This window comes from Amblyomma maculatum, chromosome 7 (assembly GCF_055883805.1).
Source record: "Amblyomma maculatum isolate TAMU_Amacu chromosome 7, ASM5588380v1, whole genome shotgun sequence".
NCBI classification, from domain to species: Eukaryota; Metazoa; Arthropoda; class Arachnida; order Ixodida; family Ixodidae; genus Amblyomma; species Amblyomma maculatum.
This window is the reverse complement of record NC_139350.1, coordinates 107,018,624-107,032,264: the sequence shown is the minus strand read 5'-3', so window position 1 is coordinate 107,032,264 and position 13,641 is coordinate 107,018,624. Positions and strand designations below refer to the sequence as shown.

General features: G+C 48.8%; 1 protein-coding gene across 1 annotated transcript in view; it reads left to right on the top strand.

The window, feature by feature from the left end:
- Positions 1–12,137, top strand: part of Sply (Sphingosine-1-phosphate lyase) — a 107,222-nt gene extending 95,085 nt beyond the window's left edge. Inside the window, exon 13 of the mRNA XM_084609321.1 lies at positions 9,975–12,137. Within this exon, the coding sequence (XP_084465447.1) occupies positions 9,975–10,085 (111 nt within the window). The 3' untranslated portion in view covers positions 10,086–12,137. The remainder of the gene's footprint in view (positions 1–9,974) is intronic.
- Positions 12,138–13,641: the final 1,504 nt, after the last annotated feature.

Here is a 13,641-nt window from a genome sequence, read left to right as displayed (position 1 = left end):
ACCGTGAAGATGCTGCTTTATCAGTTCGGTTGGCCAACGCTGTGAGCCAAGCTGTTCTAAAAAAATGTTTTAGTAATGACGCGATCAGCCACCGTAACCCGTAAGCTCTCCCGATGGCTCCCGTGCTCACACCTGTTCACGCGCTGATTGGTCCCGACGCGGCAGGCCTGCGTGCCGCCGTCCAAGCATGTGGCGCCATCTGGCGCAGTCAAGGCAATCTGGGTGCGTAAAGCCGTGGCCGCCGCACTCGACTCAGAAGTCATGCCTCATAGCATCCGCTATCGGTAATTTAGCTATCGCAGATCGCTGTTCATTCGCTTACATAGCTATTTGTACAAAGGACTATCAGTGACGATTAAATTGCGAGGATTATTCAGCCAATACAGAGGTCCTGGTAGAAATAATTACAGTGATACAAGCGAACTTTTTTTTTTCCTACAGCTGGGCTGCCCGGTGCGACGCACCAGATGTCTGCTAGCTCCGCTGCTGAAGGCGCTGCGCAAAGCAAGAAATTATTTTACAAGATGGGCGTGCCAGTAAAGCGGCGCGAAACTCCGACGTTTATTACAGCGTTAGCCCGTTCCGAAGCGCCTTTCGCTGACGCTTCGATGCGAAACCAGCTAGGGCTAGCGACGTCTAGGGTAGGTGGGGAGCGGCGCAGTATGTTCCCGGCGCGTCATCGAGAGGCACCGTTGCCGTAAGCCCTGCACTTGTGCAGGCATGCTGTTGGGGCCTGAGTTTAGCAGGCAGTCTCCATACGTACACCGGTGAGGTAATTGTAACATGCACCAATGAAGAAGCCATCGAGTAAAGCGAGCAGAAGCGGCGGCGGCGCTGTTCGAGTCCGGCCATGTGTCGTCACTGCTCTTTGCTTTGCCGACTCCACGTCACAGTTGTTTGATAACGTCATGTCGTTTACCTATGTACACGTTTTCGTCACAGAGGTGTCGATGCCAATGGGTTTTGAAAAACGGAGTACTTGCCTGGCTTGTTTTTAAAATCAAATTGAAATATCTTCGCGGAAAAGTGCGAGGTTGGGATTGCTGGGGGAGCATCTCTGTATAACCAGGAAAGCAATCGTATTCCTTCCGACGCTTCAAAAACTGGTGTCTATACTCCTTTAATGGAATATTCCTGCTGCGAACATCCTTTATCCACGTAATGACAGCAGTCTCCATCTCGGGGTAAGCCGACGTTCGTAGTCTTTTTTGCGAGGGCTCAATCTCCTTTTGGTAGGTGTTGATGATAGAGTCCTTGTTCTTGATGTAAGTAAACAACGTGCTTTTTTTGATGGCATACTTCTCGACAATCGCTGTCTTTGTTAAGAGACCACGTTCGACCATCTGCAATACGTAATTCCATTTTTGTTTTTAAATCCTTTGCCGAGTACTTTCCACAACTTACCATGACTCGCACAGTTCATGAGATGTCACCGGCGAGACACCAAACCAACGAGCAAGCTCACGCAACACGCGGCAATAAGCACAAAAGACTACTCGAGGTCTGTGGAGCTGCTTCCACCAATCGGAGCTGCTGCAGCACAATGAAAACTTGCAGTGGCTTGCGTCGGAGCATCGGCCCATCGGTGGCGCCCGCGCGTCAGCGAAAGCCTGCTATGGCATGCGCCAGAGGCTCCAGCAACGAAATTCGTCTCGCCTCGTGCATGCCATAATACGCGCTGCCTTATTCTTTCTCATCGTTATACATATTAAAAAAAAATTCAATGGATTGTATTCGTTACGAGGCGACTTCTATTTACGAGAAGCAATGTCAGCCACCGGCTCCTAGTTCAAAATAACCGACGGGGATATGGACATGTTTGAATTATCGGGAGTTTTGGCCCATTGATATACACAGGGTTTTGCAGGGACCTGGGCATCAGTTCGAATTAACTGGCTGTTCGAATTAACTAGCTTTTACTGTACCATATTTGTCGTGTAATCAACCCACTCATGTAATGAACGCACCAACCACTTTTACCACCAAGAATTTGAAAAAAAAGAAAGGGGGTTAGTTGATGGCGTGTCCCTCTATTTGGCCGTCGCATCTTTTACCACCAAGAATTTGAAAAAAAAAAGTGTTAGTTGATGGCGTTTTCCTCTATTTTGGCCGTCGCATCCACAGGTCATTTATTGGTAGCGCATAAAGGTGCTGCGAAGCAATAAAGTCACGGGCGTGCTTATATTTTAAGTATACTTTTAATGTTCGCTCCTGCAGTGGCAGGAAGAGAACTTGACAGATTGTCCGTGATGGCTTGACTGCACAAGCCTGGTTCTATATATCACGCTGCGCTTATAGCAGGCGGAGTCCATTGCCACAAAATCATTGAAAAGTGTGATAGCTGTAAATGCCGTTTGAAGATGATCTCAGCTGACTGCATGCTTTCGTTGATTCATAGATGCAAGAATGGATGACTCACAAAAAGAAGAAAAAAAAAAACAAAAATTTTCTGCTTCATATTGTTACGTATATGCCACTAAAGAGGACGACGATGGACTACTCATTGATAGACGACGAAGCTTAAGAAACCAGTTGGTGCTTGCCTGCACACCTAGTCTCTCATCACCTGTTGTGGTTTCGCCTGTTGTGGTACTAACCTTCTGCCACGTATCATCTTGGTGGAGGTGAATCAAGATCCCCGTACGTGCCAATTAGCCCATTCACACTGCCAAAAGCTGGATTTGCGAAGCAGTCGCCACCTACTTGAGATCACAACCACGTCTCAAACAGCCACGATGACCTCCAAAGCAGCCCCTACCACTGCAGAAACATCGCCTCAGCCAGTTGTTCTAAGGAAAATTCGCCACCCTCCCATCTTTAATGGTGACGACAACCCAGACGTTGACGATTGGCTAGATGAGTATGTGCGCTGCAGCCGGAACAACCACTGGGATGCCACCATCATGCTCGCTAACATCATCTTTTATTTGGCGGGAACAGCTCGAACATGGTTTCAAAACCATGAACAAGAGCTCGTTACCTGGGATATATGCAAGCGAAAGCTTAAGGACTTGTTCGGGAAACCAATTGGACATGCTCTGGCTGCAAAAACGGAACTTTCGTCCCATGTTCAAACCCCCACGGAGTCCTACCTCGCCTACATTCAGGACGTGCTTGCGTTGTGTCGCAAGATCAACACCTCCATGCCGGAAAGTGACAAGGTAGGGCATATTCTCAAGGGTATCGCGGATGATGCGTTCCACATCCTATTTTCTATGAATTGCTCTACCATTGACTCGGTGCTTTAAGTCTGCCGAAAATTCGAGCAGGCTAAACAAAGACGTCTCGTACATCGCTTTGAGCATCTTCAGAACATGGCCGCTACCTCATCCTGCGATGACCTGGCCCCTTTGCACCAGCCCTCCCATCCCACGACCGTGACTCGAATCGTCCGGAGAGAACTCGAGGCCCTAACTCCTGCACCACTCCCGTCTCCGCTGCCCGACACCGTGGCCATGATACAGGCCGTTGTCCGCCAGGAACTTGCAAACGTCGGCTTCTCCTCTAGCTCCGTGCCACCCCCGCCACCATCGCACCCTGTTTCTTTAGTGGCAGCTGCTACAACCACCAGCACAGCCTCCCCATGTTGCTACCTTGATCACAATCCTGCAGAGTGGCGCACACCATTTGCTGTCGAGCCGGCCACACTTCGCGGTATTGCCGTAGCTGGACTTTCCCCGTCTCTTGCTCCTTTTACAACTCTGACCATCGGTATTACTATGGACCTCGACGCTTTGCTGCCCCATCAGAGGAGCCCCGCCCACCTATGATCGACCTGGACGCTTTCCTCCTCAACTAGATGAGCCTCGCACCGAAACCATCCCAATAGCTCCTCGCTACAGCCAATCTCCATATCCCAGGGCTCGTCGATCCTGTTCACCAGTACCTCGTCGCGGCTCCTCCTCATCATACGCCGGCACCTACTCGGGAAACTAGCGAATGCAGCGCCCGGGAGTGGCGCTGCATTATCGACTGCCATTATTACTGTCAACCCAGTTCTGAACCCTGCACCTAGACGTAATCTCATTGATATTCTTGTGGATGGAGTCCCAATTTCTGCACTTATTGACACTGGCGCCCACATCTCTGTCCTCAGTTCCTCGCTCCGCCGACGCCTCAAGAAAGTCCTCACACCCGCCACCTCATCTACTGTTCATGTTGCGGATGGCAACACAGCTACTGTGATTGGTATGTGTACTGCACGCATTAGCATTGCCGGCCACAACATCCCTGTGTTATTTACAGTCCTCACCAGTTGCCCTCAAGACGTTATATTAGGTCTCGACTTTTTAACTGCACACTCTGCTCTCATTGACTGTCTTCTGGACTGCTTCATCTAGACCTGCCGTCTTGTCCCGATGAACAAGCTCATGCAGCTTCAATGCTCTGTCTTCGCTCCGCTGCATTTACTCGTCTGCCATCTGAAGCCGCTGTATATGTGCTCGTGTCACCTTTTCCCCAATTCCTGATGGCGACTACGTTGTTTCCCCCTTAACCGATGTGACTCTGCAACGTAGCATAGCCCTCCCTCACAATATCGTGCATGTAGCGAATAACCACACTTATCTTCCAGTCCTGAACTTCAGCTTTTTTGTACAAGTTCTTCCTGAAGGCATTTCTCTCGCCGAACTGACCCCTTGTCTGACTTTAATGTGCGTACACTTTCACCTGACCCTACTGCTGGAGTATCGACACAACATACGCCATCCCCGCCTGCGGAAGCCCGCATATCAGGAATGGTAGCTCCTGACTTGTGTCCTGATCGTGCTCAAGCACTTACTAGCCTTCTGGCCTCGTACAGTGACATTTTCGATTTTGGTAACCGACCCTTGGGACAAACGTCCCTCGTTACTTACCGTATCGATACCGGAGACACCAGCCCAATTCACAGAAGGCCTTACAGAGTCACCATCTCTGAACGTCGCGTCATACAAGACGAAGTGGACAAGATGTTGGCAAGAAACATTATAGAGCCCTCGAGCAGCCCCGGGCGCCACCAGTCGTGCTTATTAAAAAGAAGGACAATACCTGGAGGTTTTGCGTCGATTACCGACACCTCAACAAAGTTACAAAGAAGGACGTTTACCACTTCCCAGGATAGATGATGCCCTCGACTGCTTGCACGGTGCCAATTATTTCTCTTCAATCTATCTTCGTTCCGGTTATTGGCAGATCGTGGTTGACGAACGGGACCGAGAGAAGACTGCCTTCATTACTCCCGATGGCCTGTACCAATTCAAGGTGATGCCTATTGGCCTGTGTAATGCGCCCGCTACATTCGAGCGTATGATGGACTCTCTTCTACGTGGTTTGAAGTGGATGACGTGCTTATGTTATCTCGATGACGTCATTGTCTTTTCTTCGACCTTCGAGAGCCATCTTCACCACCTTGATGCCATTCTTGGAGTCTTCCGAGGAGCTGGCCTTCAGCTGAATTCAAAGAAGTGTAACTTTGGCCAACGTCAACTCAAGGTACTCGGATACTTGGTCGATGCCCACGGTGTTCAACCTGATCCTGACAAAATTTGTGCTGTATGTGCATTTCCTACACCCCGCTGTACCAGTGACATTCGCAGTTTTCTTAGCCTTTGCTCATATTTTCGGCGGTTTGTCCCCAACTTTGCGGAGACGGCTCGTTCACTCACCCTTTTTCTGAAGAACGACAATCTCAAGCCTTTTCTGCACTAATCGCAGCACTCACCAACCCGCCCGTCCAGGCACACTTCAACCCCCTCAGCACCAACGGAGGTACGCACCGACGCCATAGGTCACGGTATTGGTGCCATTCTCGCCCAGCAGCAGACGGGTCGCACTCGCGTCATTGCTTATGCCAGTCGCCTCCTTTCAGCGGCTGAGCAAAATTATTCGATCACAGAATGTGAGTGTTTAGCTCTCGTGTGGGCCATTACAAAGTTTCGCCCTTAATTGTTTGGCCACCTGTTCTCCGTCATCACCGACCACCACGCCTTATGTTGGCTTTCTTCGCTGAAAGACCCTACTGGTCGTCTCGGGCGTTGGGCGCTGCGTCTTCAGGAATACTTCTTTTTGTCGTCCACAGGTTCGGCCGGCTACACACTGATGCTGATTGCCTGTCCCACAAACCGGTAGATCCGCTGTCTGAAAGTGAGTGTGACTATGACCCTTGTGTGTTGTCGATCTCTGGCCTTTCAAATATTCGTCATGAGCAGCGATTGGATCCCACGCTTTGCGGCATTATCAACCTCCTCAGCACTGATCACCCTGACGCTACCCTTGCATTGTATGTGCTCCACAACGGCACTTTATATAGGTGCTATATGCGACCAGATGGCGCTGAGCTTCTGCTCGTAGTCCCCGACCACCTGCGTGCCACTGTTCTTCAGCAGTTGCACGACGCGCCCACTGCGGGTCATTTTGGCGTATCTCGTACATACGACAGCGTCCGCCGGCGCTTCTTTTCGCCAGGCCTCTACTGCTGTGTTCGTCGTTACGTGGCTTCTTGTGACAGGTGTCAGCGACGGAAGAAACCCTCGGTTGTGCCTGCTGGATCCCTACAGCCAATCGACATCCCAGTAGACCCATTTACCTGAGTTGGCCTTGATCTCATCGGGCCTTTTCCTCTGTCTGCTTCGGGGAATAAATGGATTGCGGTGGCTACGGTCTATACTACGCGCTACGGCGTTACATGAGCGATACCCACCAGCTGTGCAACTAACGTGGCAGTGTTTTTCCTCCACGTCATCCTGCTCCACGGTGCACCACGCCAGCTGCTCACTGACTGTGGTCGCTGCTTTCTTGCTCGAGTAGTCGAAGGAATTCTCTGATACTGCTCTATTAAGCACTACTTCACCACCGCTTACCATCCACAAACGAACGGCCTTACCGAACGCCTCAATCGCACATTCACGGACATGCTGTCAACGTATGTATCGGCTGATCACCGTGACTGGGATATTACCTTACCGTTTGTGACCTTTGCGTATAATGCATCCCGTCACGATACAATGGGCTACTCGCCGTTCTATCTTCTGTTCGGCCAGGACCCTTCTCTTCTATTTGACAGTGTACTGCCTCCCACCGCGAATGCAAGCTCCTATGTTCGTGACGCCATATCCCGAGCTGACGCCACTCGTGTTATTGCTCGCCGCCGACTGGCTTCCTCCCAAAACTCTCAAAAACGCTGCCATGATTCTCGTCATAGGGACGCCCACTACTCTCCGGACTCTCTTCTCTTGCTCTGGACTCCCGCTCGTAGAAAAGGGCTCTGTGAGAAGCTCTTGCCGCGCTACACAGGCCCCTACCGTGTTTTACGGCCAGTCACTTCCGTGACATACCAGGTCACCCTTGTGCAACCACATCGACAGTTCGATATGCCCCGTACAGAAATTGTTCATGTCGCTCGCATGAAGTCGTACCACTCCAGCTGTTCTTCCTTGACGTAGTACGCACCGGGAAGTGCTTTTCGTGCCGGGGTAACGTTACGTATATACCACTAAAGAGGACGACGATGGACTGCTCAGTGATAAACGACGAAGCTGAAGAAAACGGTTGATGCTTGCCTGAACACCTAGTCTCTCATCACCTGTTGTGGTTTCCCCTGTTGTGGTACTAACCTTCTGCCATGTATCAATATTCATAGCCTGCATAGCTTACGCTACGCCGCACGTTTAGCATGACACAAGGCACGCACCGCATGCCACCTGCCACACACAAAGGGTTCATAGCACACACTGGAGAACATGGAGACCATGCTGGAGAAAGCATCCGATGTTCTGTCTACCACGGGCTGAGCTGGCTTGTCTGCACATGCATAGTGTGTCCTGTTGCGAACAAAGACCGGGAAAGAGATGAAGGGGAGAGAGAAAGCTTGGCAGAAGAATGGGCACACCCTTGCACTTCGCTCTATCGCGTTGTTTCCCTCTCACGAACACCACAGCTGCATTGGCTGCGTATGCTCCGTACCGGCCATTGCCAAACCGCTTCCCTCTCGTTTCTTCACGCACATAGCTTGCAGACATCACATGCTGCGTGCAGCAAACGATCATCGCAGATGCGCACATCTCTGGGGAAAGGCTGCGGCGCTGCTCTAGACCAGCTGTTGCCGAATCGTTCTCTCTCACTCCTTCCATGCGTGGCGGCGTGGCTGGAAAACGGCCGAGGGTGATGCGATCATCTCTGGTGAAGGCGCACCTTCCAGTGCGTGGTGTGGAGTTCCATATATCTAACGATCGGGGAAATTGGAGTTCGATATATGATGCAACTTTCCTATACTTTTACATGTGATTTTCAAGGCGATATTGTGATGACTCGAGTTACTTAAAGTGGTCCTGGGTCCACACTGATCATGAGGAGATGGAGGCACACACTCAAGATATAGTTTTTAACATAATTAAAACTGGCACAGTTTCGCTTACAGTTCGTCGTCCCTGGGTTGTGTCGCTGTGTCGGCATGGGCTCCGAAGAAGGGCTGGGTTTTCGTCAAGGCCAGGTGGTGGAATGCTGAATGCTGCCACTGCTGCTTTCGTTCAGCTGACGGTGGGATGAGCTGCCAGGCTTGGAAGTGAGATGAGAGGGACCGAACTTGAATGGTGGCTATACCCCAGGCTCTCTCAGTGGTGGCGCGGCCCCAGTCTTCTGCCCTACTCGTCTTTCGTTCACCCATCTCGTCCGCTGCCTGCAATTATTTACCCCCGCTCTCCCATTCTTAAGCCCTTTTGCTTCATTGTTGCGCCTCCTTTTCACGGGTTGACCTGTTCCCGCGGCCACCGGCTGCCTTTGTTAGCTACCCCGCGGCTTTCGCCCTTTCGCAGGTCTCGTTCCAAGGGAGTAGTCAATGGCTGTCCATATATGGGCAGGTTTTCGTGCCACGATACCAGATATGGGCATGCCTAGAGTTTGGCCACTCGACGCCGACATGGTGCTGTCAGCAGTGTCCATGAGTCACTGACTGTCATCCGCAGCCTTGTGCATGCGCATGTGCTGTCACAATATTGCGTGAGTTCGATATAACCAAAATTCGAATTATCCGGGTTCAATATATCCGGGTTCGACTGTATAGTGTATAAAATCACTAATCACTAGAATGTTTTGTCATCAATGTGTAGCGAAAATATATGCTTGTATGCGCACCTGAGAACCCACAAACATGCTCAAGTTGGCAAGCCCTCTTCAACAAATTTTCCACATTTGTGCCTTCCTCTGTGTAACGTGACTGCATATATCTGTTTAGAAACGGCTATTGGTTAGATTCTTTGAGACATCATGGGGCTGCCATCAGCACAGGCAGTCAGCTGCATCACACCATCATGCCGGGAAGCTCTGCTACTCGGGGAATTCCCGTGTTGGTCAGTAACCTGGCTGTGGGTCCACCAGTAACCTGTCAGTGGGCGGTGGGACCTTTGAGCATGCAGAAAATGACAAGAAAATGGAGAGGGCCATGAAGACACAGGAATTCAGTTAACTACAGGCAGCTTACGCTTACTACAGGCAGCTTACCACTTACAAGATGCTTGAAGAAAAAAATTCTTGCTGCAGGATATTCATGAAATGTATTCTGGACATACAACTTTATTGAATAGTATTGCAGGGCCCCTTTAAGAGAGAGGTACACAAGAGTTGCGTTCACATAAAATGCTCTGTGCTAGCTCAGTACATTGGAGTTGAATAGGAAGGCTTGTTCTGTTGTTGTCCTCCACTGGAAGTCTAACCCAGCTGTGTGACAAAATACTTAAAAGGCACATAAAGCCACTTGCTTAACAGCTGTACTCGCCACCACTGGTAGTTTATTAGGCCTTTGAACCTCGCTTTTGGCAACATATTTGTACGTTCATTGCCATGTGCTTTATTACGTTGGGGCCAGTTAGCAACCAATGCTGAGCCTCAAACCTGGTGGAGGGATGACTTATCATGCCGTGCCTAATGTTCATTTCTACCCATGCTGTTTTATTTTTTGTCACAAGTATTGATATGCCAATAATGTTCCTGTTTTGTTGCAGGCTGCAATCTATGGAATGGCTCAGAGCATCCCTGACCGTTCAGTAATCGAAGAGCTGGCATGTGCCTACATTGATGCCTGCTACAGCACGCGTTACCTTCCATCAAGCTAACCTTGCACTGCTTTAGTCTTGTTTTTCCTTCATCTGTTACTATTAGTCACATATGAATAGGCAAGGGGAAAAGAACATTGCAAGCAGGTTCTGCTTGTCGTCACAGTGGCCATATTTTTGTATATGTGGCCAAGCACAGATCGCTTTTGGTAATGCCTCTTGTTGCTGCCCTATTGAAATTATTTTTCTTTGTTTCCTAAGGCTTGTATCTGATCAAGTGATTTCTGGCCTGGAATGCCTATGAAACGTACAAATATGTGTCAGATGTGGCATAATTTGTGAAGTCTGGTATTAACTTCAGTTCTTTACACTCAGACTGGCTGTGTTTGTTTTCCAGGGGCCATGCTAGAGTCGAACCTGAATATGCTGAACTTGAATGTTTTGAACAGTTGGCTGCATTGAATTCACAGATTATCTTCCTGAACATCCTATGTATTAGTACAGGAAGGTTGTGCTGTATATTGGAACCTAAATTCATCAGCCATTTAAAATTGCCATGTGTCCGACCAGCACGACCTCCGTGCTGAGCCGTGAGGATGGCAAAGCAGGCACAGTTGCATGAGGATGAGCGCTTAGGCTGGTCTCTGTTTTTGGCATTTAGCTTGACCGGTGTAAGGTCTGCGGCTGCACTTCTGGTTTGTGACAGTATATCAAACTGCGTACTGCTGGCAGTGCTACAGCTCTCAAGCCAAATGATAAGATGAGTGTGAAGTGGGCTTGAGCATGTTCATTGTTCTCTTGTACTAATCTTTCATGCCACATCACTAGAGAGTTATAGAATAGGGTTATCCTATTCGTTAGGGAGATAGGGACACATCAGTGTGCATGCATAGATTGCTACACTGAAAAGGTGAAGGGTGTGGCTCGGTATGGTTAGCATCCCCCTATTTACTCTGACCCTGTTCTAAAACTACCTGTTGGCATGCAGTGATGCCAAGCTAACTAAAGCCTAGTAGCAGCCCTAATGTGGCATGCTTTGCTGCTGAACGCATTGCGGAAACAAACTGTGCCTTTGTTAATGAGCCATTATTTCATGTATAGTGTACGGGTGATAAGATTAAATATAATATGCTGCGGCCAGCTCCAAAGGTTTGTCGAGGGTGGCTTTGATTCAAGCAGGGTAGACATAGCAATGTCTGGCAAGCATTGTGCTGCCAGCACTCTGGCGGGCACCATGTCAAGTCGTTGTAAGAACTATGTCACTAAGCAAGGGTGCAATGTATTCTCGCTTCTGGGTTGCAGGTAAGGTTATCTACAGCAATTTTTTATTTATTGCATTATTGATCTATTTCTTGATCCCCTTCGAGTTCATTATATTCGGGTTCGACTGTATGGAAATGCGAAGAGGGGCCTTGGTGTTCTGCCTTTTTGAGGAACTGTGAAATGTCAGCTCCATTACTCAGCTCTTCCTTTTAATGCTGCTTACAGTATAATCACAAGCATTGTGCCTATTGAGTGTTTTACCCTTAATAGTTGGCCCTGTTTGATCTTGAAATGGAAAACTGCATCCCATGGCAACATTGAGTTCAGCCTACTGGCTATCCTGTAATCCAAGTGTCACATTTTAGGGCATTGTGTATTGTCGTGCGATCAACTCCAGCACTAATGAGTTAGATGTGCCTATACTAATGGAGCTCTGATTAAAGCAACTGTACCGGTGAAGCTGTGTAACACTGTTTAGTGGTCATCTTGTAAAATGAGTTTCATCTTTGGAGATCAGCTTTTGCTACATTTTTTGTTGAGCTTGTGTTATGCAGGAAGAGCATGAAGCCATCTTGTGTAGGATGAACAAAAAACTTATCCTGTGCACTAGTCACATTGCAGGTTGCTTTGTTCTGGGTACACTGTGGGTTTTCTGCTATTGACAGCACCTGCTAGTGTTGGCACCAGTCTGTATGCACCGCTTAGTTGCAGCCACTCTATTACATCTGGCTGCAGTCACAGGAATGGCCAAAAGATCAAGTTTTGCCTGAATGTGCACCTGTGGTTTCAAAATAAATATCTGTGGGAGCACTAGTGATGTTCATGTCATAAAGAGTACATTTATATATATGCTTCGAACATTGTCTTTATTTTCGGTTATTACCGTATTTTCCGGTGTATAAGACGAGACTTTTTTTCAAAAATTTTGCTAGTGCGTCTTATATGCACTTTTTTTTCATTTTAAATGCCAGAAGATGGTGTCATCCGCACTTCCTGTCCACTCACACTGCCAATACAAGCCAGGATAAGCCGACTCACTTTTCCACAGTCACATCATAGCCACATTTCCACAGTCGCCATTTGCAACTTTGCTACTGCATGTGTTTCAACGTTCTTAGATATAGACGGTTAGAAAACTGTGCTGGCGCGCTGTGCTGCGAAGTGGGCCCAAACAGTCGCCGCTCCTGCATGAGTTGATCGCATAGCGACCACAGCGCCCCTCTCCTTTGCTGCGGTAGGTGGGTGAGGCCATTGAGCTAATGCACAGGCGGAAATTTTAAAATACTACTAACACTCTTCTCTTAGCAATTCAACGGATAATAAATTTGCGTTTGCGTTTTTAAACCAACTTTTGCACGCATATGAAAGCCATCAAGTCTAATTATGCGTCTGAAGCAAGGAGATTGCAGACGTGGCTCAAGCGTGTCGTCTGCTACCTGCCTGCTTGAGATAAGTCTGTAAACACGGTGTTTCATGGGTACAAAGAGGTGCTTAGAAAAGGCAAATACAATTTTATTTTTTGTTGCTATGCTGAAAGAAGAGGGTTAATAGTATTTTAAAATTTCTGCCTGTGTATTAGCTCAATGGCCTCACCCATCTACCGCAGCAGGGGAGAGGGGCACTGCGGTCACTTTGCGATCAACTCAAGCCGGACTGGCCATTGTTTTGGACCACTTCGCACCGCGCAGTTTTCCAACTGTCTCTAAGAACATTGCCGTGTTTTCGACTTCCTGCGTGTACTGCGCGTGTCTCTGCTACAGCATGCCACCGAAGTCGTGCTAGAGCTACACAGCGAAGTTTAAGTTATGCGCTCTCGCGTACGCTCTCGAACACTAGAACCGGGCTGCAGGACGGCGTTTCGAAGTCACCGAGAAAATGATTCGCATGTGGCGGCAGTTGTCTAGCAAGCTACAGGTGATGAAAAGCCGTGGAAAGGTGTGATGGCCTGAACTTGAAGACCGGCTCCTCAAGTAAGCTCTTGAACAATGAGCTGAAGGTAGGGCATTGTCGACCGTGCAGTTGCACTTAAAAGCCCACGCACTGGTCAATGAAATGGGTCCCATTGGCTTTGTTGGCGGGCCTTCATGGTGCTACAGATTTATGTGTCGCAAAGTGTTTTCAGTCAGCGTGAACGATAATGTGCCAACAGCTGTCAGACTTCACAGAAAAAGTGGAGAAGTTTCAAGAATTTGTGAAGAGAGAACTTGACAACAATAACATCACTGACAGCCACGTTAGCATGGATGAAGTGCCTTTAACGTTCGGCATTCCTATGTCAAAGAGTGTCACGCAGAAAGGCGATAAGACAGTGACAATCGGAACCACTGGGCACGAAAAGTCACACTTGCGTGCT